At 38.1% G+C, this 27,323-nt stretch overlaps 2 protein-coding genes across 10 annotated transcripts in view; one reads left to right on the top strand and one right to left on the bottom strand.

Annotated features, from left to right (window-relative positions):
• The window catches only part of LOC139981385 (HAUS augmin-like complex subunit 3), a 27,591-nt gene extending 3,318 nt beyond the window's left edge, over positions 1-24,273 (top strand). The window contains exons 2-14 of the mRNA XM_071993753.1: positions 3,484-3,680; positions 4,431-4,547; positions 5,167-5,250; positions 6,701-6,812; positions 8,174-8,359; positions 8,991-9,133; positions 14,662-14,793; positions 15,919-16,102; positions 18,507-18,659; positions 19,500-19,596; positions 20,936-21,083; positions 21,984-22,161; positions 22,545-24,273. Of these exons, the coding sequence (XP_071849854.1) occupies positions 3,502-3,680; positions 4,431-4,547; positions 5,167-5,250; positions 6,701-6,812; positions 8,174-8,359; positions 8,991-9,133; positions 14,662-14,793; positions 15,919-16,102; positions 18,507-18,659; positions 19,500-19,596; positions 20,936-21,083; positions 21,984-22,161; positions 22,545-22,673 (1,842 nt within the window). The 5' untranslated portion in view covers positions 3,484-3,501 and the 3' untranslated portion in view covers positions 22,674-24,273. The remainder of the gene's footprint in view (positions 1-3,483; positions 3,681-4,430; positions 4,548-5,166; positions 5,251-6,700; positions 6,813-8,173; positions 8,360-8,990; positions 9,134-14,661; positions 14,794-15,918; positions 16,103-18,506; positions 18,660-19,499; positions 19,597-20,935; positions 21,084-21,983; positions 22,162-22,544) is intronic.
• LOC139981342 (solute carrier family 4 member 11-like) overlaps positions 22,978-27,323 on the bottom strand; it is a 196,503-nt gene continuing 192,157 nt past the window's right edge. For all 9 annotated transcript variants that reach the window (XM_071993710.1, XM_071993683.1, XM_071993720.1 and 6 more), the window contains one exon: positions 22,978-27,323. In XM_071993710.1, coding sequence (XP_071849811.1) covers positions 27,260-27,323 — 64 coding nt within the window. In that variant the 3' untranslated portion in view covers positions 22,978-27,259.

The following is a 27,323-nucleotide window of genomic DNA, read 5'->3' as shown; positions in this document are numbered from 1 at the left end:
AGGAGCTGATGGATTATACTTAAGCCTGATTGACTACTATGCGTTGGTCACTTATACCAGGGATCACTAATTGTGACTTCACTAAGGAGGGCCTGGTTGTCAAATGTAAATCAAGTATCTTTTCTTCCCTAGTGGGGGAGAATTGGGTATTAATCAGTAAATTATCATAAAGGAGGTCAAGCAGTTTTTTGTGCGCACCTGGTTCAGTAACATTCTCTGTGACTGGTACTAATCCAATCTATATGGCCACAATTTATGTCCCCAGCAATGACAACATGTTTGTCCACTCTAGCATTGACCTTCTTAATGACCTCACCTAATTTCTGAAATGGTTCTGGGCCAGACCCTGGTGACCTGTAGAATGAGCATATATAAAGAGGCCACTGCCTAGGAAAGGGGACTGTAGCCCAAATAGCTTCACAGTCTGACTCAGACCCTTGGATTTGAGAGACCACATAACCGTCCCTAAATGCTAGAAACTTGTCGGCTGCCACTGAGGCAGCCGCCCCCGAAAAACCCTTCTGTGGGAGGGAAGTCCTGACAACTCCCAGGCAACTAATTGTAGACCCTTGATGTCTGGGTAGTTGAGGGTCCCCCGTCTTTGGGACAGCAGATGGGGTGTGTCTGGTAGGATACAGTAGATGGGGTGTGTCTGGTAGGATAGATGGGGTGTCCATTAAGAGTTGACATGGCATCGATGCAGTTAGCCCTGGGGGTGGAACCACCTGGAGCAGAAGATCTGAATTTTGGCGTTCTCCGCAGTCGCAAGCAGGTCCACCTTTGGTCTGCCGAGACCTTCGAAGATCCTGTTGCATGTTTCTTGGGATAGTGCCCACTCGTTGGGGTCCATCTGTCCTCTGGACAGAGCATCGGCCATCACCTTCAGTTTGCCCACGATATTGGATGCTCCTAGCGTCATGCCAGGGTCCTTGGCTATCATTTGGACCTCACATGCCAACCGACATAGTCTCTCGGAGTGAGTGCCCCTTGTCGGTTTATGTACCCTACCACAGTGGTGTTGTCCGTGAAAACGCTGGTCGCTGTGTTCTGCACGTTCTTGTGGAAGGACTCCTGAGCCTGTTTGACAGCAAACATGTCTAGTATGTTGATATGCCATGTTTTCTCTACTGGAGACCACGTCCCCCAGGCTGTTTGGTTGTTCCAGTGGGCTCCCCACCCTGTCAGTGAGACGTCCGTCGTGACCGATATCATTGGCAGATTCACGATGAAGGGGACCCCACAATCCCAGTTCTCTGTGTCGTGCCACCACTGTAGGTGTGATACGATTTCTTCCAACCGGGGGATCGGTGCTGTCTTGTCTAAGTTCTTCAGATCGGTAGTCTTTAGCAGATGTAGTTGCAGCAGGCGCATATGTAGTCTGCATAGTCACACCACGCCGACCATGCTGGCCATCAGTCCCAGGGCTCGGAGCCACATCCCTGTCGATGACTCTTGTCGTGATAGGATTTGGGCTGTGGTCGTTCTGACTGCCTCGATCCTCTGTTCTGAGGGACTGGTTATCCCTGTCGTAAAATCTAGTACTGCCCCCAGGAACTGGATCTTCTGTGTCGGGGTCAGTTGTGACTTTGTTTCGTTGACTATCCAACCCAGTTCCTGGAGGGTTCGTACCGTCTTGTGTACGTTGTTTGATGCGTCTGACTTCAACTCTCCTACTATGAGCCAATCGTCGAGGTACGCGTATAGTGTCACTCCTCTTTATCTGAGGTGGGAGATGACAGTTCCTGTCGCTCTTGTGAACACTCTTGGAGCCGTTGACAGGCCGAATGGGTGCGCTCTGAATGTGAATTCCCTTCCGGCGTATTGGAAGCCTAAGTACCATTGATGGTGTCGGTGCATAGGTATGTGCAAGTAGGTGTCTTGGAGGTCCACGCTCGCGGCCCACATTCCCTTCCTGAGTAGGGGTAGAATTAAATTTAGCATTTCCATGCGGAAATGTTTTGGATCTATGAAGTTTTTGTTCAGGGGTTTTAGGTTTAGGATGGGATGCTAAGATCCGTCCCGTTTTCTTGTTAGAAAGAAAGAGGACCGAGGCCCTGCCTCTCCCGATACCTCTACAATTGCCCGTTTTGCCAGCAAGGCTGAAATTTCCCCCTCTAGAGCAGCTCTTTGGACAGGGTCCGCAGGTGCTGGGGTCAGTCTTCCTCCATTCCCGGTAGGCGGACTGGAGGTGAATTCTATTTGGTACACTTGTGAAATTGTCTCCAACACCCACTTGTCTGGAAGCGAGATATCCCAAGATATCCCAAAAATGTTTTGATCAATGTGTCATGTGAAGCCTGTCTTATCAGATGGAATGAGGACATCACCCAAAAACATCCCAAAGTTACCATATACCATCATATTCTTAAAGAGCTTTCAGACCATTTATTTCTGCCAAAATTTCAGAGAATTATGAGGAAAGATATTTGCCATTGAGGTCATACTGTACATGAAATATCATATTACAGTAATATTGATATAACATACTGGCCTAAGACTTCCATCAAGTTCTGACAGAAACAATTCAAAATTTCAGATTATTTAAACTTTAATGTTAGATTTTAGATGATGCCTGGATTCTTCTGTGATCACAGTGATCTCTATTAAACCACTTCAATGCCAACCTCATTTATAAATTATGTCTCCAATTGATAAAAAATGTAAATAATGTTAATTTTGTAGATAGGAACCAAGTGTTATCTTGGACATGTATGTTTTGTGTGAAATAGTCAACCTTGGCTAGTGTGTGAATTTGTCTAGCCATTTCCAATCTGTTGTTTCATCAACATCAACACATCAAATTCAATCTCTGTAATTCAAATAAATTTACAACAAATTGAACTTAAAATTGGGTGATGACACTCATGACGTACAGTAGCTGTGTGAAACACAATGCTTCAGTTTAACAAGCCCTTTCAGGGTTATCACAGTTGCTCAAAGTTGTGGTGAAACTTTATATTGACATTATGTACGGCATGTACAACTTCCATTAGATTACTTATAATTATAATGAACTGTACACCCTACAGTATTGTCTATTTGGTCACATGGATAAGGTCCACCCATACATGTAAAATCAAAATGGATGCAGATTTGTAGTCTTGTAGTTAACTTTTCATGTGAAACATTTAAGTACATTGCAAATTGTTGAGCTCCAATGTACTACTCCCTTATATAAGATATAACATATAAGAATCTTTATTGACCATGAAAGGAATTGGCATTCACTCCATCTCAGTAAAACAGACAATAAAACAATCATAAATACATCGAAAAAACATAATAATCTGATTCCTAAAACAAAAAATTAAGACTACTACGTCCATGTTCTGACACATAAAGTTGGCCTATTTCCTACAGAATTCATTGGCAAGATTGAGAATAGCCCTTGGCAAGAAAGAATGACTGTATCAGGTGCCTGTTATAGGCAACATCTCATTCATACTGTGGGTTTTTACAGTATGATTGTCTGTTTCCCTGCAGATCTGAAGTTCTGACAACATGAGCTCTGGTACTCAGTTTGTGGAATCCCTCAAGAAGCTCCATTATCCTTCCACGAGGAAGTTACAATCAGAGGGCTTTGACTGGCTCTTTGACAATGAAGAAGCTCTTCCTTTCCTGGATTGGTTTTGTCACAATGTCTCCTCCAGCAACGTGCTCACATCGCAAGAGATAAAGCAGTAAGTTATAAAAGATGAACTTGCACAATACTGTTTACTATTAATAAAGTTAAAAACAAATAAGGAAATATAAACCAATTTTATTGACCAAAATTAGAACTTTATGTGAACAAACAAAACTATAGTTTGCATGCTGGTAACAAGTATGCTTTTCATGTTAATAATAATGAACTTTCACAATATAAAGAAAACAAACTAGTGCCCACTGTTGTTGTTGTTCAACAGAGTAATCAGAATGGAGTGTGAAATGCAATGATATATACTGTATTTTCTTTCTGTCAAGAAATATTTTTTTGCTTAAAGTGAAAAGTCTCAACTTTTGTAAATACAAATAGCAATGTGTTGTTGTTCAGTTGTTGTACTGAGGCACAGAGTAATCAGAATTTAGTGTGAAATGCAATGATATATTTTCTTTCTGTCAAGAAATATATTTCCTTGTTCTGAAAGTGAAAATCCACATCTTTGGTGAATACAAAATAGCAGTGTGTTGTTGTTCAGATGTTGTACTGAGGCACAGTGTAATCAGAATTTAGTGTGAAATGAAACCATACATTCTTCTTTCTGTCAAGAAATATATTTTAATGCTTCACTACTTGTGTGAATACAAAACAGCATTGTGTTTATGTTCAGATATTTTACTAAAGCATGGGTTTATGTAGTTGTAGTAGTAGTTAAGGATATCTTTATTTGAAAGTTTCCTTACAAGATACAGTAATTTGTATACATATGTGTCTGATTTGAAATCATCAGGTATAATCTCCTGCAGTCATCATCAGAATCAGAGATTCTCTCTGGAGAACAGCTGGAGGCTGCTTTAGAAGTTACATCGCTCACTCAAGATGAGGAACTTACAGCAGAAGAAATAGAGTAAGTTTTATACCCAACAGGTTTGCACTAGGGCTACCCTTTGGTTCCCCCCCCCCCCCCCCATCTCCTGACATGACATGTGACTCTACGTTAAGCATTTGAATAATTAATGAAACAAAACAAAAGTTATGTGTGCAAAATCTAATCAGACATGAGTAGTTGACCTTGATTCTAAAATGGCTTAGTTCTTGGAAATATTCGAATAGGGAATGTAGAGGAGGAGCTATACTGTAGAACACACTGTATAGGACAGGAAATTTACAGAGCCCATGGTGGAAGTAGCATCCCTGAAAAGAAGATGCTTTTTACAAGATAACCAAATGGCCTTTTGATTTTTTATCTTGAGCAGAACTATTTTAACCCATTCAGTTGTAGGAGAACCGATTTATCGGGATTTGCAAGAGATTCCTAGATTTTGAAATTTAAAAGTGGTAAGGTCTGAGTTAAACATTTACACATCCCAGTTCCCCTGTAACTGAAACAATATGTGCCAAATGCATTTACTGTGTACTGTACCTTGTTTGAATGCAAAATCTGTTAACAACCTCATTGTGCAGGCTACTATCAATGGAAACATTACTACAAAGAGTTTTTCCACCTTTTTATGCTACATTTGCAGAGCTGAGATTGATATGTTGCAGGACCAACTGAAAGCTCTTGAGAAACGTAAACCACTGCTCATACACCACCGAAATAAACTGAGGTATGGTCAATAGTAATACCTTGGACCGAATAGATTTTATGAACCTATTTGATTGTACTTTCTTACCATTTAAGATGGTCAAATTCTATTTTTCTGTATGTATATTTACATCACCTTTTCAATGCCTTAAGCTATAAATCACACAAAAATCATTCCAGAAATGCATTGGCGGTGTGGCATAGTACACTTGTTCTATTTCTAATATGAAAGGGTACATACAAGTATCAATAGAGCAACCTATTTTAAAGAACATACTTGCATGATATATGAAGTTACCTCACTACTACTACTACTACTGTGTAGATATTATCATAATATCTGTGCATGGTGCAAAAGCATTTACTTTAACAATATAAGATTAATATGAATTTGTAGGACTACTTTTGTCAGCCTCTCTGTGACCTCTACAGTCCTAGGCAGGCTAGGCTGTAGGCTATGACAGGTCAGTAAGAAAACAAATTTACAGGGTACAAAGTTTGGTTTACTACTGTTCGTGTACATACCCTCATCTTAAAATTAAGATTGACAGTCTAGGTGCTAAATATTGCTACTGACAGCATCTGCCATATTCTTTCTTTAATAATGATATCTTTAGGCTAAGAGTGTTATCAATATGATTGGTAACATTAGACATAGGATTTCCTGCATTCCCTTATATATATGTAATATATATAAAGGGCAAATTTTTAAGGGTGTTTTTCTGGTTGCCCCTCAGACAACTCTGCATTACATTTTGGCTGTCTGAACGGCAAAGTTGGTTTCTCCCAAAAATTAGCGAAATAACAATGACAAATATGCACACTGTAGGAGAGATGTGTAGGTTGAAAAATAGAACACCAACATTGGGGGTGATATCAAATATATCATTGTACCTATTTAGGGGTATTTATAGGCAGTGCAATATTTATGAACTTGATGTAAATATTTGGCCTGATATATTTACGTTTAAGTACCGTACATTGAACACTTTGAGTTAGTTTTGCAAATGTTTAACTCTAATATGAAACAAGTACCTTTATTCAACAAAATGTTTTTAAATTTAAATGGAATTTAGTAAATCACATGCTGATGGTGAAAGAGTACAATAAACTGCCTGAGTATCGATCAATTGTCATCTTATATTGAATAATACTCATGTTTGGCAAAACCGTGAAAAAAAATGGCAAAGAAACCAAAAGAAGCCCTTTCTATGTAGTTGTATGTAGTTTGGTAGTGTACATCAAACACTTGTCATTTAGCCTTTGAAGAAGATCCTGCTCAGATCGAAACGTCAGGCCAACATACTTTTACACATTTTAGTTGTACTCCTGACGTACCTCTACTGAACAAGAGTTTTACCCCAGCCACGGACTGACATCTGTCCAGTTGACAAAATCAATCTTGTTCTGATATTCACAGCTGTGATTTTTTCTCATACTCAATAACCAACTAAGTGTTGTTTTTTCTGTAGTGTACATCAAACAGCTCTCACTCACAAGGCATCAAACCTTGGTTCCTCAGAGGCCGGTCTCAAACGACAGAACAAACAATTGAAAGAACAGCTGCAGACTACTACTGCGCTGGTAAGTTCATTAAAACATACTTGGCTGTACAGTAGGATTTCCAGGCACATATTTTATATTGCAAATTCACAGAGGGGGGGTTCCATTGTTAGAGGGGCAAATCTCTGTCACCTTGAAGAATAGAGAGGAGACAAGGTGGGCCAGTCTGAAGGACTTGTCAAACAGCCTCCTGAGATCCTTGATCTGAGAAAGTATTCCATGAAGCATTTTGTAACATGCAATTTTCCTTTTCAAAGAAATTTTAACCATCAAAAAGTAAATAATAAATTATAATAAAACGTGAAATTTAATCATACAACCTTACATACATACAACCTTTTTCCTGGATGAAAGTTCTATACAACAAAGGCCTGTGAACCAGGGCCCACTTTCACAGAAAGTGTCCCCTGTTCTCTCATATGAATGAAGGGGCATAAAGATTTCCACAATGGATAAAGAGTTTTCCTAGCCATATGTTGATTATTGCATTTTCTGTTCATGAAAATTAAATTAAAGAGGAGGAAATAGGACTTTCCATCTTCCAGCTTGACACCCCTATAATGGAAATTGGGGGAGCATCAATCAGGAGGACACATTCCCTCAAATCTCCATTTTGAGTTGAAGTTGCTACAATCTGGTTGTATTCTCTGGTTGGACATACAATTTAAAGCTTTTCAAATGTAATGACAAACCAGGAAGCTCACTGTACACTACTCCAAACTGAACACAACTCAACTTGACAGTTGTGCCTCAGTTTTCTATAGTCATAAAGGCCCATATGCTCTTAAAACTGACACCATGACATTGAACGACCGATTGAGCACACAAAAACTACCGTTTCATATGAATGCTTGAAATGCTTCTTTCGGTTACATGCAAAAGCATTTCACTGTGTTTGATGCTAAAACTGCTCTGTTTTAGTCATGAACTGCTGGCCAGGCGGAAAAGAGCTACTTGTTCCAAGTTGTTCAATTGTCCAGACTGAATCCAACTCAACTCAAACTCGCAAAATCTTGATCAGCAGTAGTCTCAAGGAGAGGCACACTGCCCGACTATCCCAGATTTCCACAGTGATCGTGTTGAGTCGGGTCGCGATCAGTGAGCAACGAGCTTAACATTGAAATTTGTGGTGGCAACTTTTCCTTTATTGTTCTTGGACTAAGTGGTTTGTTCCACATATTAAGTAGCACTGTTAGTAATCATGTAGGTGTGTTAGTTAGATTGTGGGCTATCAGCAGTTTCAGTGATATTACAAGAGATCGCTTGTGATCCACCATTTCATTATGCCCAGTCGTGTCTAATAATACAAGTGTTGTAAAGGCCCACCCAGCATGATAAAATGAGTTGATAATAACAAGAGTATTCTTCTTCCTGTATGATAGCTGAATTCTTCCCTGGATGATCTCAGTTCATCCTCCTCTGGGCTGATATCCTTGTACACCGGTAGCCAGACCGACAGTCTTACCAGTGTTCCATTCCTGTCACAAGTGAACCTAAGACAGTATCATACAGCTGAGGACAAGTTCACTCATGAACTCAAGGCATTCACCAAGAAGCAATTCTTTGAGGTGAGGAGGTTTGCTTTTAAATAATTTCCTGGTATTTAAGAATTAATCAACTCTTTTGAGTTAGGGTTGTTGCTTTATTAGTAACACCTGTTGTTATAGGATCAAATGCTTGAGGTGGAAAGTTGTTGTATAAGGAGTAAAAAGGATTTTATTTTGGCACTGGAGAGATGCTTAATTAACATAAACAGATGTCCTTAAAATATGAAATTCTGTGGTGTGGGGAGGCTGAAATTAATAGCATAGTCATGTTGTTAAGTATCAAGTTTTTCTGCTTGAGATAATCTGTGTTTATCACAACCCCTTACCATAGCAACAATTGCTTGATATGGCATCGGGGATATCTTTTATTGATGGCACCTGTTATTGAAGTGTCACTTATCTTAGTTAGTTTTTTTTTTGATTAGTAAGTATTATTTTAGTTTGTTTATTTTATTTCTTTCTTTATTAGTTTATTTATTATTTTAGTTAGTATTCACTGATAGCAACTATTGTTTTATTTTTTTATTTTTTGGTGTGACAAACTGATGACAAGGCTTCACAAATTATCTTCGGTGACCACAAAAGTATCAACCAGTAACTACATGAAAGTCTTACATTCACTTTGATGTGTCTCTTCTTTTACCGTTCGTAGGGCATTGCTGACCTAGCTGGTTACAGCCAGACAGATGAGTTTAAACTCCTCAACATCAGTGATCCTCAGAGCTTGCTTGTTAAAGGAGAAGGACCTCAGGTTCGAGAAGGGGAATGTCACGAATTAGATCGGCTTAAGACTCTGTAAGTTATCATTTGCATTCTTAATAGAATTTCAAAGTATTAAGTTGTGTTGCCACGGTTTTGTTTCCCTACTGCAAGTTCATAAGCTCCAAAGCATATTGTTAATATGTTACATAGCATATGAACCAAAGCCTAAACTTTGCTTATAAATCTTTGTGTGAATGTTTCTTTGTCATTAACTGGTAAGGCTAATTACTAGTTAATTGCACCAATTGGAAAGAGAAAAGAAATGATTGTATTTTTAATCAGCTCTTGGAGTAATAAACAAATGACTCGATAAAGTGTATTCCAGGTAGACAAAGTTAAATAATGAAAAGTAAAAAGTTGCATTGCAGTGGCTATGGGTATGGTAAGTGAACCAGAAATGGTGCATGTATCAAAATTGTGTTGTTGTCCAGCAGATATCCTTATGGCATTGACCAACAGTAGGTTGATATAATCTCACTGTTCCTGCTAGCTGATAGAGGGGCATCTCATTGTGTGTTGTTATGGCCATCTCATTGTGTGTTGCTAAGGCCACCTGTGTTTTTATGGAGATGTCATTGTGTGTTGCTAAGGCCATCTTTGTGTGTTGTTATTGAGATGTCATTGTGTGTTGCTAAGGCCATCTCGTTGTGTGTTGTTATTGAGATGTCATTGTGTGTTGCTAAGGCCATCTCATTGTGTGTTGCTATGGCCATCTCATTGTGTGTTTTATGGAGATGTCATTGTGTGTTGCTAAGGCCATCTCATTGTGTGTTGCTATGGCCATCTCATTGTGTGTTTTTATGGAGATGTCATTGTGTGTTGCTATGGCCACCTCATTGTGTGTTTTTATGGAGATGTCATTGTGTGTTGCTAAGGCCATCTCATTGTGTGTTGTTATGGCCATCTCATTGTGTGTTGTTATGGCCATTATCATTGTGTGTTGTTATGGCCATCTCATTGTGTGTTGCTATGGCCATCTCATTGTGTGTTGTTATGGAGATGTCATTGTGTGTTGCTAAGGCCATCTCATTGTGTGTTGTTATGGCCATCTCATTGTGTGTTGCTATGGCCAGCTCATTGTGTGTTTTTATGGAGATGTCATTGTGTGTTGCTAAGGCCATCTCATTGTGTGTTGTTATGGAGATATCATGGTGTGTTGCTAAGGTCATCTCATTGTGTGTTGTTATGGAGATGTCATTCTGTGTAGCCCAGGCCATCTCATTGTGTGTTTTTATGGAGATGTCATTGTGTGTTGCTAAGGCCATCTCATTGTGTGTTGTTATGGCCATCTCATTGTGTGTTGCTATGGCCACCTCATTGTGTGTTTTTATGGAGATGTCATTGTGTGTTGTTATGGCCATCTCATTGTGTGTTGTTATGGCCATCTCATTGTGTGTTGCTATGGCCATTATCATTGTGTGTTGTTATGGCCATCTCATTGTGTGTTGCTATGGCCATCTCATTGTGTGTTGTTATGGAGATATCATGGTGTGTTGCTAAGGCCATCTCATTGTGTGTTGTTATGGAGATATCATGGTGTGTTGCTAAGGCCATCTCATTGTGTGTTGCTATGGCCACCTCATTGTGTGTTTTTATGGAGATGTCATTGTGTGTTGTTATGGCCATCTCATTGTGTGTTGTTATGGCCATCTCATTGTGTGTTGCTATGGCCATTATCATTGTGTGTTGTTATGGCCATCTCATTGTGTGTTGCTATGGCCATCTTATTGTGTGTTGTTATGGAGATATCATGGTGTGTTGCTAAGGCCATCTCATTGTGTGTTGTTATGGAGATATCATTGTGTGTTGCTAAGGCCATCTCGTTGTGTGTTGTTATTGAGATGTCATTGTGTGTTGCTAAGGCCATCTCATTGTGTGTTGCTATGGCCATCTCATTGTGTGTTTTATGGAGATGTCATTGTGTGTTGCTAAGGCCATCTCATTGTGTGTTGCTATGGCCATCTCATTGTGTGTTTTTATGGAGATGTCATTGTGTGTTGCTATGGCCACCTCATTGTGTGTTTTTATGGAGATGTCATTGTGTGTTGCTAAGGCCATCTCATTGTGTGTTGTTATGGCCATCTCATTGTGTGTTGTTATGGCCATTATCATTGTGTGTTGTTATGGCCATCTCATTGTGTGTTGCTATGGCCATCTCATTGTGTGTTGTTATGGAGATGTCATTGTGTGTTGTTATGGCCATCTCATTGTGTGTTGTTATGGCCATCTCATTGTGTGTTGCTATGGCCAGCTCATTGTGTGTTTTTATGGAGATGTCATTGTGTGTTGCTAAGGCCATCTCATTGTGTGTTGTTATGGAGATATCATGGTGTGTTGCTAAGGCCATCTCATTGTGTGTTGTTATGGAGATGTCATTCTGTGTTGCCCAGGCCATCGCATTGTGTGTTTTTATGGAGATGTCATTGTGTGTTGCTAAGGCCATCTCATTGTGTGTTGTTATGGCCATCACATTGTGTGTTGCTAAGGCCATCTCATTGTGTGTTGTTATGGCCATCTCATTGTGTGTTGCTATGGCCACCTCATTGTGTGTTTTTATGGAGATGTCATTGTGTGTTGCTAAGGCCATCTTTGTGTGTTGTTATTGAGATGTCATTGTGTGTTGCTAAGGCCATCTCGTTGTGTGTTGTTATTGAGATGTCATTGTGTGTTGCTAAGGCCATCTCATTGTGTGTTGCTATGGCCATCTCATTGTGTGTTTTATGGAGATGTCATTGTGTGTTGCTAAGGCCATCTCATTGTGTGTTGCTATGGCCATCTCATTGTGTGTTTTTATGGAGATGTCATTGTGTGTTGCTATGGCCACCTCATTGTGTGTTTTTATGGAGATGTCATTGTGTGTTGCTAAGGCCATCTCATTGTGTGTTGTTATGGCCATCTCATTGTGTGTTGTTATGGCCATTATCATTGTGTGTTGTTATGGCCATCTCATTGTGTGTTGCTATGGCCATCTCATTGTGTGTTGTTATGGAGATGTCATTGTGTGTTGCTAAGGCCATCTCATTGTGTGTTGTTATGGCCATCTCATTGTGTGTTGCTATGGCCAGCTCATTGTGTGTTTTTATGGAGATGTCATTGTGTGTTGCTAAGGCCATCTCATTGTGTGTTGTTATGGAGATATCATGGTGTGTTGCTAAGGCCATCTCATTGTGTGTTGTTATGGAGATGTCATTCTGTGTAGCCCAGGCCATCTCATTGTGTGTTTTTATGGAGATGTCATTGTGTGTTGCTAAGGCCATCTCATTGTGTGTTGTTATGGCCATCTCATTGTGTGTTGCTATGGCCACCTCATTGTGTGTTTTTATGGAGATGTCATTGTGTGTTGTTATGGCCATCTCATTGTGTGTTGTTATGGCCATCTCATTGTGTGTTGCTATGGCCATTATCATTGTGTGTTGTTATGGCCATCTCATTGTGTGTTGCTATGGCCATCTCATTGTGTGTTGTTATGGAGATATCATGGTGTGTTGCTAAGGCCATCTCATTGTGTGTTGTTATGGAGATATCATGGTGTGTTGCTAAGGCCATCTCATTGTGTGTTGCTATGGCCACCTCATTGTGTGTTTTTATGGAGATGTCATTGTGTGTTGTTATGGCCATCTCATTGTGTGTTGTTATGGCCATCTCATTGTGTGTTGCTATGGCCATTATCATTGTGTGTTGTTATGGCCATCTCATTGTGTGTTGCTATGGCCATCTTATTGTGTGTTGTTATGGAGATATCATGGTGTGTTGCTAAGGCCATCTCATTGTGTGTTGTTATGGAGATATCATTGTGTGTTGCTAAGGCCATCTCGTTGTGTGTTGTTATTGAGATGTCATTGTGTGTTGCTAAGGCCATCTCATTGTGTGTTGCTATGGCCATCTCATTGTGTGTTTTATGGAGATGTCATTGTGTGTTGCTAAGGCCATCTCATTGTGTGTTGCTATGGCCATCTCATTGTGTGTTTTTATGGAGATGTCATTGTGTGTTGCTATGGCCACCTCATTGTGTGTTTTTATGGAGATGTCATTGTGTGTTGCTAAGGCCATCTCATTGTGTGTTGTTATGGCCATCTCATTGTGTGTTGTTATGGCCATTATCATTGTGTGTTGTTATGGCCATCTCATTGTGTGTTGCTATGGCCATCTCATTGTGTGTTGTTATGGAGATGTCATTGTGTGTTGTTATGGCCATCTCATTGTGTGTTGTTATGGCCATCTCATTGTGTGTTGCTATGGCCAGCTCATTGTGTGTTTTTATGGAGATGTCATTGTGTGTTGCTAAGGCCATCTCATTGTGTGTTGTTATGGAGATATCATGGTGTGTTGCTAAGGCCATCTCATTGTGTGTTGTTATGGAGATGTCATTCTGTGTTGCCCAGGCCATCGCATTGTGTGTTTTTTATGGAGATGTCATTGTGTGTTGCTAAGGCCATCTCATTGTGTGTTGTTATGGCCATCACATTGTGTGTTGCTAAGGCCATCTCATTGTGTGTTGTTATGGCCATCTCATTGTGTGTTGCTATGGCCACCTCATTGTGTGTTTTTATGGAGATGTCATTGTGTGTTGTTATGGCCATCTCATTGTGTGTTGTTATGGCCATCTCATTGTGTGTTGCTATGGCCATTATCATTGTGTGTTGTTATGGCCATCTCATTGTGTGTTGCTATGGCCATCTCATTGTGTGTTGTTATGGAGATATCATGGTGTGTTGCTAAGGCCATCTCATTGTGTGTTGTTATGGAGATATCATGGTGTGTTGCTAAGGCCATCTCATTGTGTGTTGTTATGGAGATGTCATTCTGTGTAGCCCAGGCCATCTCATTGTGTGTTTTTATGGAGATGTCATTGTGTGTTGCTAAGGCCATCTCATTGTGTGTTGTTATGGCCATCTCATTGTGTGTTGTTATGGCCATCTCATTGTGTGTTGCTATGGCCATCTCATTGTGTGTTGTTATGGAGATATCATGGTGTGTTGCTAAGGCCATCTCATTGTGTGTTGTTATGGAGATATCATGGTGTGTTGCTAAGGCCATCTCATTGTGTGTTGTTATGGAGATGTCATTCTGTGTTGCCCAGGCCATCTCATTGTGTGCTGTTATGGAGATGTCATTGTGTGTTGCTAAGGCCATCTCATTGTGTGTTGCTAAGGTCCTGTTATACCACCAAGTCTCACCCACAGTTTGTTCCAGCTTTGGCTTCTTTTAATACTATCTAGGGTTGCACTATTTGTTGTGCTGGAATATGTTTTTGTTTGAGGTTATCAATGTCTGTGTTTCCTCTTGCTAGTGGTGTTCTTGTTGCTTTGTGTATTGTCATTGTGAATAATTTAAATCCTCCCATGATAGTGACCTGGAAATATATGGGCAATATGCCAACCAACTGTCTTTTCAATTCAGCATTTAACAAATATCAACTCCAACCTCATTACTATATGTGAGCAATCATCACCAAAACCATCAGCTTCTTAACCTTTTCTAGGCTAGTCTTACCGTCATTTTCATGAGAATTGAGACAAAATCACCCCAATTTTTCTGAATGTTTTGTTTTTTACGATTAGATATACCGACAGCCAGAAGGTCAGCATGAAAGCTTTGGCAGAAGCCAAGAGAGTCGAAGCAGCTTCTCGTTACGCTGAAGAATGTATCCAGGCAACACAGGATATCTACCCTGGAAACACAAAAGCATTAAGGTAGATATCCCATCCAGCGTTACCAGCAGCACATGCCAAAAATCGCTAGATTTGCAAAAGTAAAACCCCAGAAAACGCTAGATATAGATTTTCATGAACATATGTAATGTAGCCTATTACCTTCCATCACAAGTTGCATTTATTCATATGATAGACAGTTTTAGGATTATTTAACAAATTTCAAGTCATAATGGCTCAGAATCATAACAAAATAACTGTAGAATCAACAAAATTACAACAAATTAGAACACCAGAAAAGTCTAAAAACGCTAAATCTAGTGTAAAAACGCTAATGCTGGTAACACTGATCCCATCTCAGTCTAAGGATAGAGATAAGTTAGTCTAGGGTTAAGGTTATCTGATAAAATTTCATTCATAGTATGTACAGTGTCAGCAAAACAGTCACATAAAGTCATGTCATGTAAAATTTTACAGAGTATTGACTCCAGCACTTGGTTGACATAACTGACTATGAATGTTTCAATGTGAATAATGAAACCAAAATGAATTATTAGAGTTATTAGAATTCTTAGACAGTTTGTCTGAAATAGGATGGCTATAAACTTTTTTTTTTGACCACAAATTTGTCAGAAATGTTTAGTATTCTTAATTTCTTGTTAATTAAACTTCATTGTTTTATGTAAAGAACTTGAAGGATTTCTAAAAATTTGTTCCACTCCCATCAAGTTTATACCTTGACTCTTCATTCCCTAGTGAGCCGTTTTTAAGTTCCTCAGCCATCATAGTTACATCATAAATTAGGGTGTAAAATAAGCAAAATAAACAATATGGACTGGTCTGTGGCTTGTTACGTGTCAAAGATTGACAGATTGGCCCATATTATTAACTTATGGTAATAGTCTTTCGCATACATGATGATCCGGGAAATCTTGCTGGATTTATGGGTATCCTGTTAGCAATGCACTTCTCTTTATTCTTAAGTCATGCAGGAATAGACATCACTTTTGAATGGTTTCATATGTTGCAGGTATGCACTTTTAATATGATTCATGGTAAACACATGTAAATTAGAACATTGAATATGCAAAGACATAAATACTTGGTGTCTCAGTCACCAATCAGCTAAAAGCATGATCGTTACATCTTCATCTCTTTACTCCTCAGTGAGCGCCTTCGAGACGTTCAGTCCGAGAGTCAGAAGGTCACCGGGGAAATGGAACACCTCTGGCGAGAGGTTATTCCAGAGTTGCTGGATGTCAACTTAGAACTTCAAGCCACGCACATCCTGTATGGGGACTACAACCTGAAGATTCTGAGGCAGAATTATTTCACGTCGAAGCAAGACACTGTAAGCAGATACAGGGCTAACAATCAAATCAAACTTTAAATTAGTCTATGACCCTCAAGTTTGTGGCCATGTCATTACTGAGCAGATTGTAAAACATTGCCGTGAAGCTTTAACACGTCGATAGGTCACTTAAATCTAGTCTAGGCTGATGTTTCCCGGTCTTGTTATCGCATTGCGATAACTGACGTCAAACATGAAGAGCTTGAAAACAGTCATTTTGTTTGCGCTGTTGGTTATTTCATCACCCTTGCTTAACCTGCAGTTAACCATGGTACTTCAGGAATGGCTTACCATGGTACATCAGGAATGGCTCACCATGTTACTTAAGAAATGGTTTACCAAGCAATATGGAATATAGTCAACTTTGCATTGCTGGTGGCCGAGTGCTATGATGTTTTGTGCTTGTTCCTTCACTGAGTTGATACAATGGCTTTTACAAACCCCTTGATTGAGTCGCTATTATAACTGATGCATATCCCTTGATATAATTGCTATATGTGCATATCCCTTGATTGACTTACTATGATAGCTTGTGCATATCCTTTGATTGACTTACTATGATAGCTTGTGCATATCCCTTGAATGAGTCACTGTGATAGCTTGTGCATATCCCTTGAATGAGTCACTGTGATAGCTTGTGCATATCCCTTGATTGACTTACTATGATAGCTTGTGCATATCCCTTGAATGAGTCACTGTGATAGCTTGTGCATATCCTTTGATTGACTTACTATGATAGCTTGTGCATATCCCTTGAATGAGTCACTGTGATAGCTTGTGCATATCCCTTGATTGACTTACTATGATAGCTTGTGCATATCCCTTGAATGAGTCACTGTGATAGCTTGTGCATATCCCTTGATTGAGTTACTATGATAGCTTGTGCATATCCCTTGAATGAGTCACTGTGATAGCTTGTGCATATCCCTTGATTGACTTACTATGTTAGCTTGTGCATATCCCTTGAATGAGTCACTGTGATAGCTTGTGCATATCCCTTGATTGAGTTACTATGATAGCTTGTGCATATCCCTTGATTGACTTGCTGTGATAGCTTGTGCATATCCCTTGATTGAGTTACTATGATAGCTTGTGCATATCCCTTGATTGACTTGCTATAATAGCTTGTGCATATCCCTTGATTGAGTTACTATGATAGCTTGTGCATATCCCTTGATTGAGTTACTATGATAGCTTGTGCATATCCCTTGATTGACTTACTATGATAGCTTGTGCATATCCCTTGATTGACTTACTATGATAGCTTGTGCATATCCCTTGAATGAGTCACTGTGATAGCTTGTGCATATCCCTTGATTGACTTACTATGATAGCTTGTGCATATCCCTTGAATGAGTCACTGTGATAGCTTGTGCATATCCCTTGATTGAGTTACTATGATAGCTTGTGCATATCCCTTGATTGACTTGCTGTGATAGATTGTGCATATCCCTTGATTGAGTTACTACGATAGCTTGTGCATATCCCTTGATTGACTTGCTATAATAGCTTGTGCATATCCCTTGATTGAGTTACTATGATAGCTTGTGCATATCCCTTGATTGACTTACTATGATAGATTGTGCATATCCCTTGATTGAGTTGCTGTGATAGATTGTGCATATCCCTTGATTGAGTTACTATGATAGCTTGTGCATATCCCTTGATTGACTTGCTATAATAGCTTGTGCATATCCCTTGATTGAGTTACTATGATAACTTGTGCATATCCCTTGATTGACTTACTATGATAGCTTGTGCATATCCCTTGATTGAGTTGCTGTGATAGATTGTGCATATCCCTTGATTGAGTTACTGTGATAGCTTGTGCATATCCCTTGATTGACTTACTATGATAGCTTGTGCATATCCCTTGAATGAGTCACTGTGATAGCTTGTGCATATCCCTTGATTGAGTTACTGTGATAGCTTGTGCATTTCCCTTGATTGAGATAGCTTGTGCATATCCCTTGATTGAGTTGCTATGATAGTTGATATCCCTTGATTGAGGACCAGAGATTATGACCATTTAGCTATAATAGCAGGTGTTTATCACTTGATTTAATGCCAACGATGGCTGGTACATGTTATGTTATGTTATAATAGGTGGTACATATCCTGTGATTGAAGTATGTTCACTTTAATATGAAGTAACTGCATGTGTGGGATACAGTTAAATCATTTAGTGACAAGAGAGTCACCATCAAAGGCTTTTCAGAAACACTAATGGCACATATTTCATATTTTTCTGTCCATAAACTTGTGATGTCTTTGAGACAGCTAGTGCACTTTGAAAAATGTGCTTAACCCTTATGAGTTTTTTCTTTGTATAAGTTGATAGGGTAATTTGTCATGCATAAACACAAATTAAACATCCTTCCTTTTCTGTTTTATTTGTTTGTAGCTGATCCGTGAGCTGGTCGTCCAGCGTGCTCGTAACCATTTCTTAGGGATGGGGTATGAAACCGAGAGTCGTGCTCATCACCAGGTGCACAGAGAACTCTCCACCATTGAGCAGATGTTGCAGGAAGACCACAGAGATCATCAATCCAGAATGGTAAGATCCATCGTTTGACCAGCGCAGAGATTAAAGACGTGCTTTGTCTGTCCTTCAAGATGACTAGTTTACAAGTATGGCCAATAATATCTATGATCATGGTGAACACATGCATAAATTGTGTAAATATTTCATCCAATTATGATCAACATTTTTGACTTTTGTGATGAAAAACTCCCCAAACAGCTAAGACAAAGACAAATCTTGTGGTGTTTGTTGAGATAACTCGGATTAAAACTTGTAAATTTAGGACTATTTCCTTGTCATTGTGCGATTGGGATTTGAAACATTTGACTTTCTCTTTAGTTTTTGTTTGATATTTTCAAGGTTAACATTCTTGAAACCAATGTCATGATTAGTTAATGTTAAAAGTGTTATTATTTTATATTCAGTATTTGCATAGCCCACCTCTAGTATGGAAAATAGACAACATAATGTGACTTAATGATGTCATATTTTAGACTTTCTCAAGTCTTCGGCCTTGTGTTTAAAGATAATATTAAACATGTGATCTCCCAAATGGCATACAATGTTTCTTAGCTGTTTGGGAAAGTTGTTCATGACAATTATCTCTAGCACAGAGACCAATAATAACGGTAGCGTTTGTGTCTCCTTGGCTGTGGAGGTGGGGGAGGGAGGGTGGGTGGAGGTGGGGGGAGGGGTGAGTTGTTCATGACAATTATCTCTAGCACAGAGATCAATGGTTGGGTTAGTGTCTCCTTTAGGTAAAAACCCTTTATAGATGGGTTGATCACATTGCAGTAATACTCCCACACAAGACTGAACTAGCCAAGTAATGTATTTATAACTAACTTAACTTTATTTTTTTTTCTGTGATAGAATTTGATGTCTGACTCATGTCTGGTTGTCCCCAAGAGTCCTCGTAACACTGTGAATAGCAGAGATGTCTTTATCAACCATCTTAGTCAAGTCATTAGTAAGTATCTAATTATCATTATGGGATAGTATTCTGCTGCAATGAAGCGCCTTTAACTAAACAAGGATTTTTTATTATTCTTTTTTTGGTGTTTTGTTATTTGAGTAATGTAAACAACTTCTTGGCTGTGGGTTAAAACAAATATGGAAGGAGCTAGTTTCAAATGGTCTGCCAATGAGTTGTTGCTAGCTTTATTCAATAGGTTCTATTGCCACGAAACACAAGAAACGTTTCTCATAGTTACTATTTTTTTGCTGCATTTTTATTTAATATTTATTATATTTATTTGGGCTGTTTAGAATCAACGTTTGGAGCCGTTTTCAAGTTTCTATATAGATAGCTTAGTCAATAAGGTCTCCTGCTGTAAGGAAAGTCAAACAGAAATTGCTGATGAATGTGTTGAACTTTGGAATTATTATTTGATTTGTAGATGTGTTAAAAAGCAAAATGAGGTTTACCACTTTACTTGAAAGCAGTCAGTTGTAAGTGACTGACTTAATGTTAGCTTTCTCATTTAGCTAAAAAGTTACAGCATTTTACCAAATGTCATTTAAAGATATCACTTATTTACACCCTTGTAGATATTTTTAGGTACTTTAAGGAGCAAGAAATTAATGAATTTTAATTCTTTAGAAATCCAACTTCTGGAAGTAAAGTAAAGGAATTTTTCTTCTCTACTATCTTCAAAGTAATGAAGTACTTTTAATATTTTAGTATAGAAATATTTTGAAAATTAGTAAAAATTATTGCATATCTTCATTATTTCTGCCACTCATTTTGATATATACCTCACATGAAGTATATAATTGTTAGTTAATAGTGAAAAATTTCCACGTGTTCAATCATCATGTACTTTAAAAATCAAGAACATGTAAGACTTTATGTTTGTTGTTGTCTTGTATCAGACTTGCAAACCTCTCTTTCACCAAAATAAGGAGATTTACAATTTTCAATCCAAATAGGGAGATAAGTGAAATTTTAGGAGAATTAAGGCAAAATCCATATTGAATGTTTTTACAAGAACAAATGTCACCTCTGCGATGATAGGGGCCATGTAACAGTAATTGTAATACTAAATTCAGGGCTGCAGAACACATTTGGCATTTTATACAATTCTTGCCTGAAAAAAGAAGTGGATTTTATTCACATTCCTAACTCAGGTCAAAATCTTAGTAAAGAATCAGTAATCATATTTGTAGGACGATTGGTTCTTAAACTTAAGAGAGTCTGAGACTGCCTTACAAACCGAAGGGAGTCCCTGTAGAACTGATAGTTTTTTCAACTCTGCCATATGCAGTGTCATTTATTAAGATGGATCTAATATTCTCTCCCCTAACAGAATCTACACCCACTGTGGAAACACAGCAGTTATTCCTGACCTTCAAAGATATCCTGGACAATGCATCTCATCTCACTGGTAATCTTCATAAGCTTCGGGATATACTGAGAGACTCGTCAGAAAGCCAGGATAAGAGGATATCTATGCTGTAAGTGGTCGCTTTGTTCTATGTACCAGAGGGAGAAGGATGCAGGAGGCCCTGGGATAAAGTAGTCAGGGGGTTGGTGGTGCAGTGGGTTCTACCAAGGGCGTAGGAACTGGGGGCTGGGGGTGCTAGCCCCCCCAGTGAAAAATATGGGGGGTGGGAGTATCATTCCGCGCTTCGCAAGTCAGAAAACCCCTTTTTCATTTCCAAATGGGAAAAAAATCTCATTTGGAGCACCAAATTGCATCTAAGGCCAGGTGAAAATGCAAAATTATTTACAAAATGGAGTGGGTGTTGAAGTGTGCTATATTGCACCAAATTGCATCTGAGGCCACCTGGAAATGCAAACAATTTCCAAAGGGGGAGGGGGACACCCCCTATGCCACTGGGTTCTACACTCATTTGGTTGTGTATGGAATGTATCATTTGAATGCACAGCACAGAGCAGCTTATTAACTGTTATTGGATATGAAAAGCTAGCGGTTCGTTGATTGTTTTGTGTGTCTATGAAAAACACAATAATTTTCCATTGAAACACACAAAGAATGGGGTTTCTAATCAAGGCGTATATAGTAAGTTAAGATCATGTTAATTACAGTTGAGGCAACTACTGCATTATTTCAGTTTGTTGTAACATCGCGTGTTGAAGCATCAGTAGTGAATGAAGTTAGTACACCTTCACTGTGTATGTCACACCTAGAACAACTTAACATGATTAAACAGGATTAGCCTTAATATTTATCAATTTATAAGGACTTTGTAGTTCAGATAAAACAGTGGACTAAGTTTAATTGTTGGCAATGTCCTTAAAAGTTGAAGCAACTGCTCAAAAGAATGCTGAAAAAAATCATAAAGCGTGTGCTTTGCAGAATTGACTATCTTTTTCATTTTTTTTGTCTACAGTGAGCAGCACATGAAAGCATGTGAAGCAGCAGTGTATGACAAAACAGCTCTCCCTGAGGTGCAAGTATTACTCACACCTCCTCAGATCCAGAATGGTATCACCCAACTTGAACAGATGATTGAGAATATGGAGCAGACCATTCTGGAAATAATGGGTGAATACAACAATAAACTCAAGGTAAGGGTCTATGTTCTCGTTAGAACAATCTAGCTACTCGATTGAGCAATGTAGAATTAAGATTTGATTCTTTCAGCGGGACACATAGTTGAACTGTCAATGTAAGTGTTATTATATAAATTTGATTTAATATTGAAAAGTGATAGTTTTACCCTAGACATCTTAAATGAGTTAATTGCCTTTCATGATGAATTACGTGTTGGGACCTGCATCTTATGTAGTGGAGGAAGGGGATGGGACAAATTGGGGAACAAAATAAGGTTGGCCAGATCACTTGCCAAAATGTTCCATCATCGCAGACCATAGTGTAGGTGTTATTACTGCAGTTCAATGTTGTAGATAATGTTTTAAAATCAGAGGAAACTTTTCTTTTTCTTTGACAGGTTCTGAAAGGTGATCCTTTAGAAGCCAGAAAGAGACAGCTTTTTGTTCATTTCTTTACCCAACCAGCCCAGCTAAGGAGAGAAATCAAGGCAATCATGGACAGACTGCAAGCACTCAGTGTCACCTAAAATTCAAATCTTGTCTTCTCTAAAAAAAACTGTAAAATATGATATGTAAATAGTAAATGAGATGTTACCGGAGTAGTGTAAAGTGTAAATTGTATTATTTAAACTATATTTATAGCACAACTGTTGTTAATTTGAAATCTTCTCCTAGCCTACCTGCTTCCTCACACACCCATGTGAAATCATGACTACTTAAAATTTGATATTTGTGTTCCAAACTAAAAGCTGAATCTGATGTTTCTAGTATAATCTACTTTGAATCTTCAATTAAAAAGAACGGAAGACATGAAAGAAAGACAAAGACATATTCACAGCAACTCCAATAAAATCTCTTTGCATATTAGGTTTCAGATATAACACACAAGTATTGCACCAAAATGATAAACAGCTTGAATAATGGATGTTAAATGTGCCTGAGCAGTTCAAGAGTCGTTGACAACGACACATTTAGTTATTATAATGTGTCTGCTTCATGTTTCCTCATGCACCACCGAGATTAGGCTCTTCTCAAACATGAATATCAATATTTAATAACTTGCAACTGTAGATTCCATGCTTGCTGGTTTGGTCAAGAATTTTCAAAGGAAGAAAAACAAACATATTTTTTTTCTTTTTTTTTTCTGTGTCAATTATCATTACCATTTACAGTTCACTGTATCACCATGGGAAGTAAGTAGGTCACACTAGCCTATTACCTGATATCTCTTACCGATGTTTGCAGTCTACTCCTCACTACCACTAAGGCAAGCAGTGTAACTGATATGCCATGAGTGGGGCCATGGAGCAGCAAACAGTAACTTATTGAACCAGTTCAACTTGTTTGGACTGGAATTTCACATCTGCCTGCATGTACTAAATTGGCAGCAACAAGATCTGTACTAAAGGATGAATGAGCAATGGCAGAGAATCAAGTCTTTTTTCTTCTTTTTTTTCATTAGTTTTGGTCCTACCTTCTAAAATGGAAATATGCTAAAAAGGCTCCCCTATGGAGTGGGTAGCCAGTTCCTTGGTAAGATAGTAGTCCATGACATGTCAATAACTGTTATTTATGCAATGGTGACCTACTTTTGAAGCTTCAAGAATGGAAATAATGGTTACTTTTCTCCACCATAGGATTCACATGTGACAAAAGTTTGCATGCAGTTGTACAAGTACTCCAACAAAAATACACCATTGCACCCATTGGGAATTTTAAAATAGAAACAGGTGGTATTCCTATTAAATATGATTATTCGAACATCCTTTTAACCAAAAGACCAATCAAATGGTAAAACACTTCACTGCACCTGCAAATTATGTGTTTATATCAAGCTGAACCATTTTTTTGTCAATAAAAGGAGCATTTTCTCAGTGATACTCCTTGAACATGTTTCTTACATTCAAATGTATGATAAGCCACAATACTTTTGGATATCTCATCAAAGAATATAGTTCGTAAATAGTTTCCTCAGGCTCACTGTTTTAACCTTTCTAAATATGCTGAGGTGTCACTGCCTTGGATATTTGACTTTGGCATCCAAATGATTAATTTTGTTATTTTTTTTTGGTTTTTAATCTTGCATCTAATTAAAATATCAACTGAAAAAACTTTTTTTTTAATAAATTGTTAACACATTTACAATTAAGCTAAAAGAGCTATTGCTTGTTGATCCCTCTCTAACACACTTGACACACAATTAATAACCTCTCGTAAGTTTGTAAAGATAACAATAACAGATTTTACAGCAAGAAAAGTTAAAAAAGCACTTTGCAGTTGAAACCAATCTTCTAATGCTGTACCAGAATGATCATATGAAAATATTACTTTGATGTAACTCTTTACTCCTTCCTCACTTGCTCCTACCTATATCACTTGACAGTCTCTGCAACCTCTCAAATCCCCTCCCTCACCTTTCCCTGAATGATGGCAGGATCATTATCGCTTTCCTCATAGCTACGAGCAGATGCACTTTCCATGACTTAAACGCAATAAAAATTGCTTTGGAAATTATCAGCTGCTTATCAAAACATCTTGCTTTTTTAGTATTCAGTGCCATGCTTACTAATGAGCCACTTTTTAGTTAATGAACCCTGAAAATTTGCATAAAAACTTCACTAAAATGCTTCAACATCGGACAACGAGAAAGGTCCCTGAAGTTTCCTTTAGTGTGACAGTAACTAATTGGTTCAATGGACTAATTGGTTCAATGTCACATTACTGAGGTAATGCAATTATGCTGTAAGTTTCTTTGTCTTTGTTTTGATTTCAAGGGAATTTGGACATTTGTATCTTTGAGAACACTCACACACACACACACGCACATACACACCGTTCTATGATTTTACATATAAGTTGACTTAAACCTATATCATTGCATAAATAAACATTCTCCAATATTGCATAAATACCTTCTTTTTTTATCACAACTATAGTATATACATGGTCTGTACAAGTATTTATGTACAGTGCATGAGTTTTTGTCCTAAGGAAAACAAAAGTCAGTTTGGCTAATTAAATGTCTTTACACTATGGTACAACTTTGTTGGCCATTTTACAGTAAGTTGAAATAAAATGTTTACAGATGTTTGAAGTACTTCTCATCAAGTTCTCAAACTGCTAGAATGCACAAGGTTAATAATTAACATTTTGTGTTGTTGCTTCAATGGCTAAAAGAACTGGAAAAGATGTTATGTACTAACTTGCATTGTTTCAACTTTCTTATAAAGAAATGTTGAATAAGTAAAGGTCCATAGAATGAAACACCAAAAAATGTTCATTACTCTTGTTTATGTCGTCTAAAGAACAAATAAATACATAAATAAATAAATAAACAATGCAAGTAGAAGCAGGAAAGAAAGGTCATTACTGTTTCAAGAAAACTTTAAATACTTTGACAAATTAAAATGAGGTCAACATTCCAAAACTAAGCAAAATTTTAAATATTAAAATATTAAATTTAGTTATTTAAACAAATGTGAAAAAACATCACATGTTAGAAATGCATTCATTGAACCAAACACAACGTAAAACTTGCCAAAACTTTGGCCGTCACACTTATATTTCTTGTGTGGATTTTATAATGAAAAAAATACTGAGTTCTGTACAAACTGAGGTAATCAGCAGTATGATTTGTTTGTCTTTTGTACTAAGTAATCATTAAGAGAGCTTGTCCTGAATGTCCTAAATTTGGTTACCATTGCTGCCAAAGCAAAAAACAAAACCAAAATGTGATAAACCCATCTATAGTTCTGGAAAGAAGAAACTATTTACATTCATGACGTTTCTAGATATTAAACGTTTGTCATTGTTGAATTACGTTGAAATAAGTTGTGTTATTATCTTGCTATACTTTACTGAGCAGCAGCAGACATACTGAAGTCTGTTCTTGTCATTAGGAAGCTGACATTCAGCTCAGCATGATTCCATGATAGTCAACTATTAAATTGATTCACAAGATATTTTACAAATCAAATGCAGGGAGGAAAGACAAAAGGGATCTAAGCTAGTGACAAAATGAGTCGAGACGACTCAGTAAAGGAAGCAGGCAACTTGTTGAATCATCAGGCAAAGGAAGACACTGGAGTAATTAAAGAGACTGGCCACGGATATCACTCTAGAGTATTGTCTGGAAATGTAGATTTCATTCTAGAAAAGTGACTGACTGCAGATATTGTAGGGTTGTGGCCTGACTACAGATATCATTCTAGAAAAGTGACTGACTACAGATATCATTCTAGAAAAGTGACTTACTATAGATATCATTCTAGAATCATGACACTAGATATTCTAGAATAGAGACTGACTACAGATATCACTCTAGAATAGTAACTGACTACAGATATCATTCTAGAAAAGTGACTTACTATAGATATTCTAGAATAGTGGCAGCCTGTAGATATCATTCTAGAACAGTCACTGACTACAGATATCATTCTAGAGCAGTGACTTACTATAGATATCATTCTAGAGCAGTGACTTACTATAGATATCATTCTAGAATAGTGACTGACTACAGATATCATTCTAGAGCAGTGACTTACTATAGATATCATTCTAGAGCAGTGACTTACTATAGATATCATTCTAGAATCGTGGCAGACTACAGATATAGAATGGAGATTGAAAACAGGTATGGTAGGAAAGTCACTGAATACAGATATCATTCTAGAATCTTAGCAGACAACAGATATTCTAGAAAAGTGGCTGACTACAGATATCATTTAAGAGTTGTGGCCTGACTACATATATTCTAGAATCTTGCCTGACTACAGGTATCATTGTAGAGTTGTGGCTGACTAATTTCACTTTATATAACGACTGACTGCAGTGATCATTGTAGAATAGTGACCAACTACTCACTACATACAGACACTATCGTAGAACAATATGGTTGAAGAATGGTAGCTGACTACAGACAGTGGTGTAGAACATTGTGGTCCACTACAGACAACTATGGATGGTGGCTGAGGTGACTATGCTGAAAAACAGTGTTGAAGAACACTGGTCGATTACGGACAGAACTGTAGAATATTGGATGACGACAGATTGTGTTGAATTACGTTGACCGATGGTTACACAGCAGATGAAACACTGGGCTTGTTGTGGGAGACTAGTGGCTTCTATCCAGAGCATCCAGAAACTTAGTATTAATGATCTTAGGGACCAACTTGTGC

Source organism: Apostichopus japonicus, chromosome 2, assembly GCF_037975245.1.
Source record: "Apostichopus japonicus isolate 1M-3 chromosome 2, ASM3797524v1, whole genome shotgun sequence".
Lineage (NCBI taxonomy): Eukaryota > Metazoa > Echinodermata > Holothuroidea > Aspidochirotida > Stichopodidae > Apostichopus > Apostichopus japonicus.
This window is presented reverse-complemented; position numbering and strand designations above follow the sequence as displayed.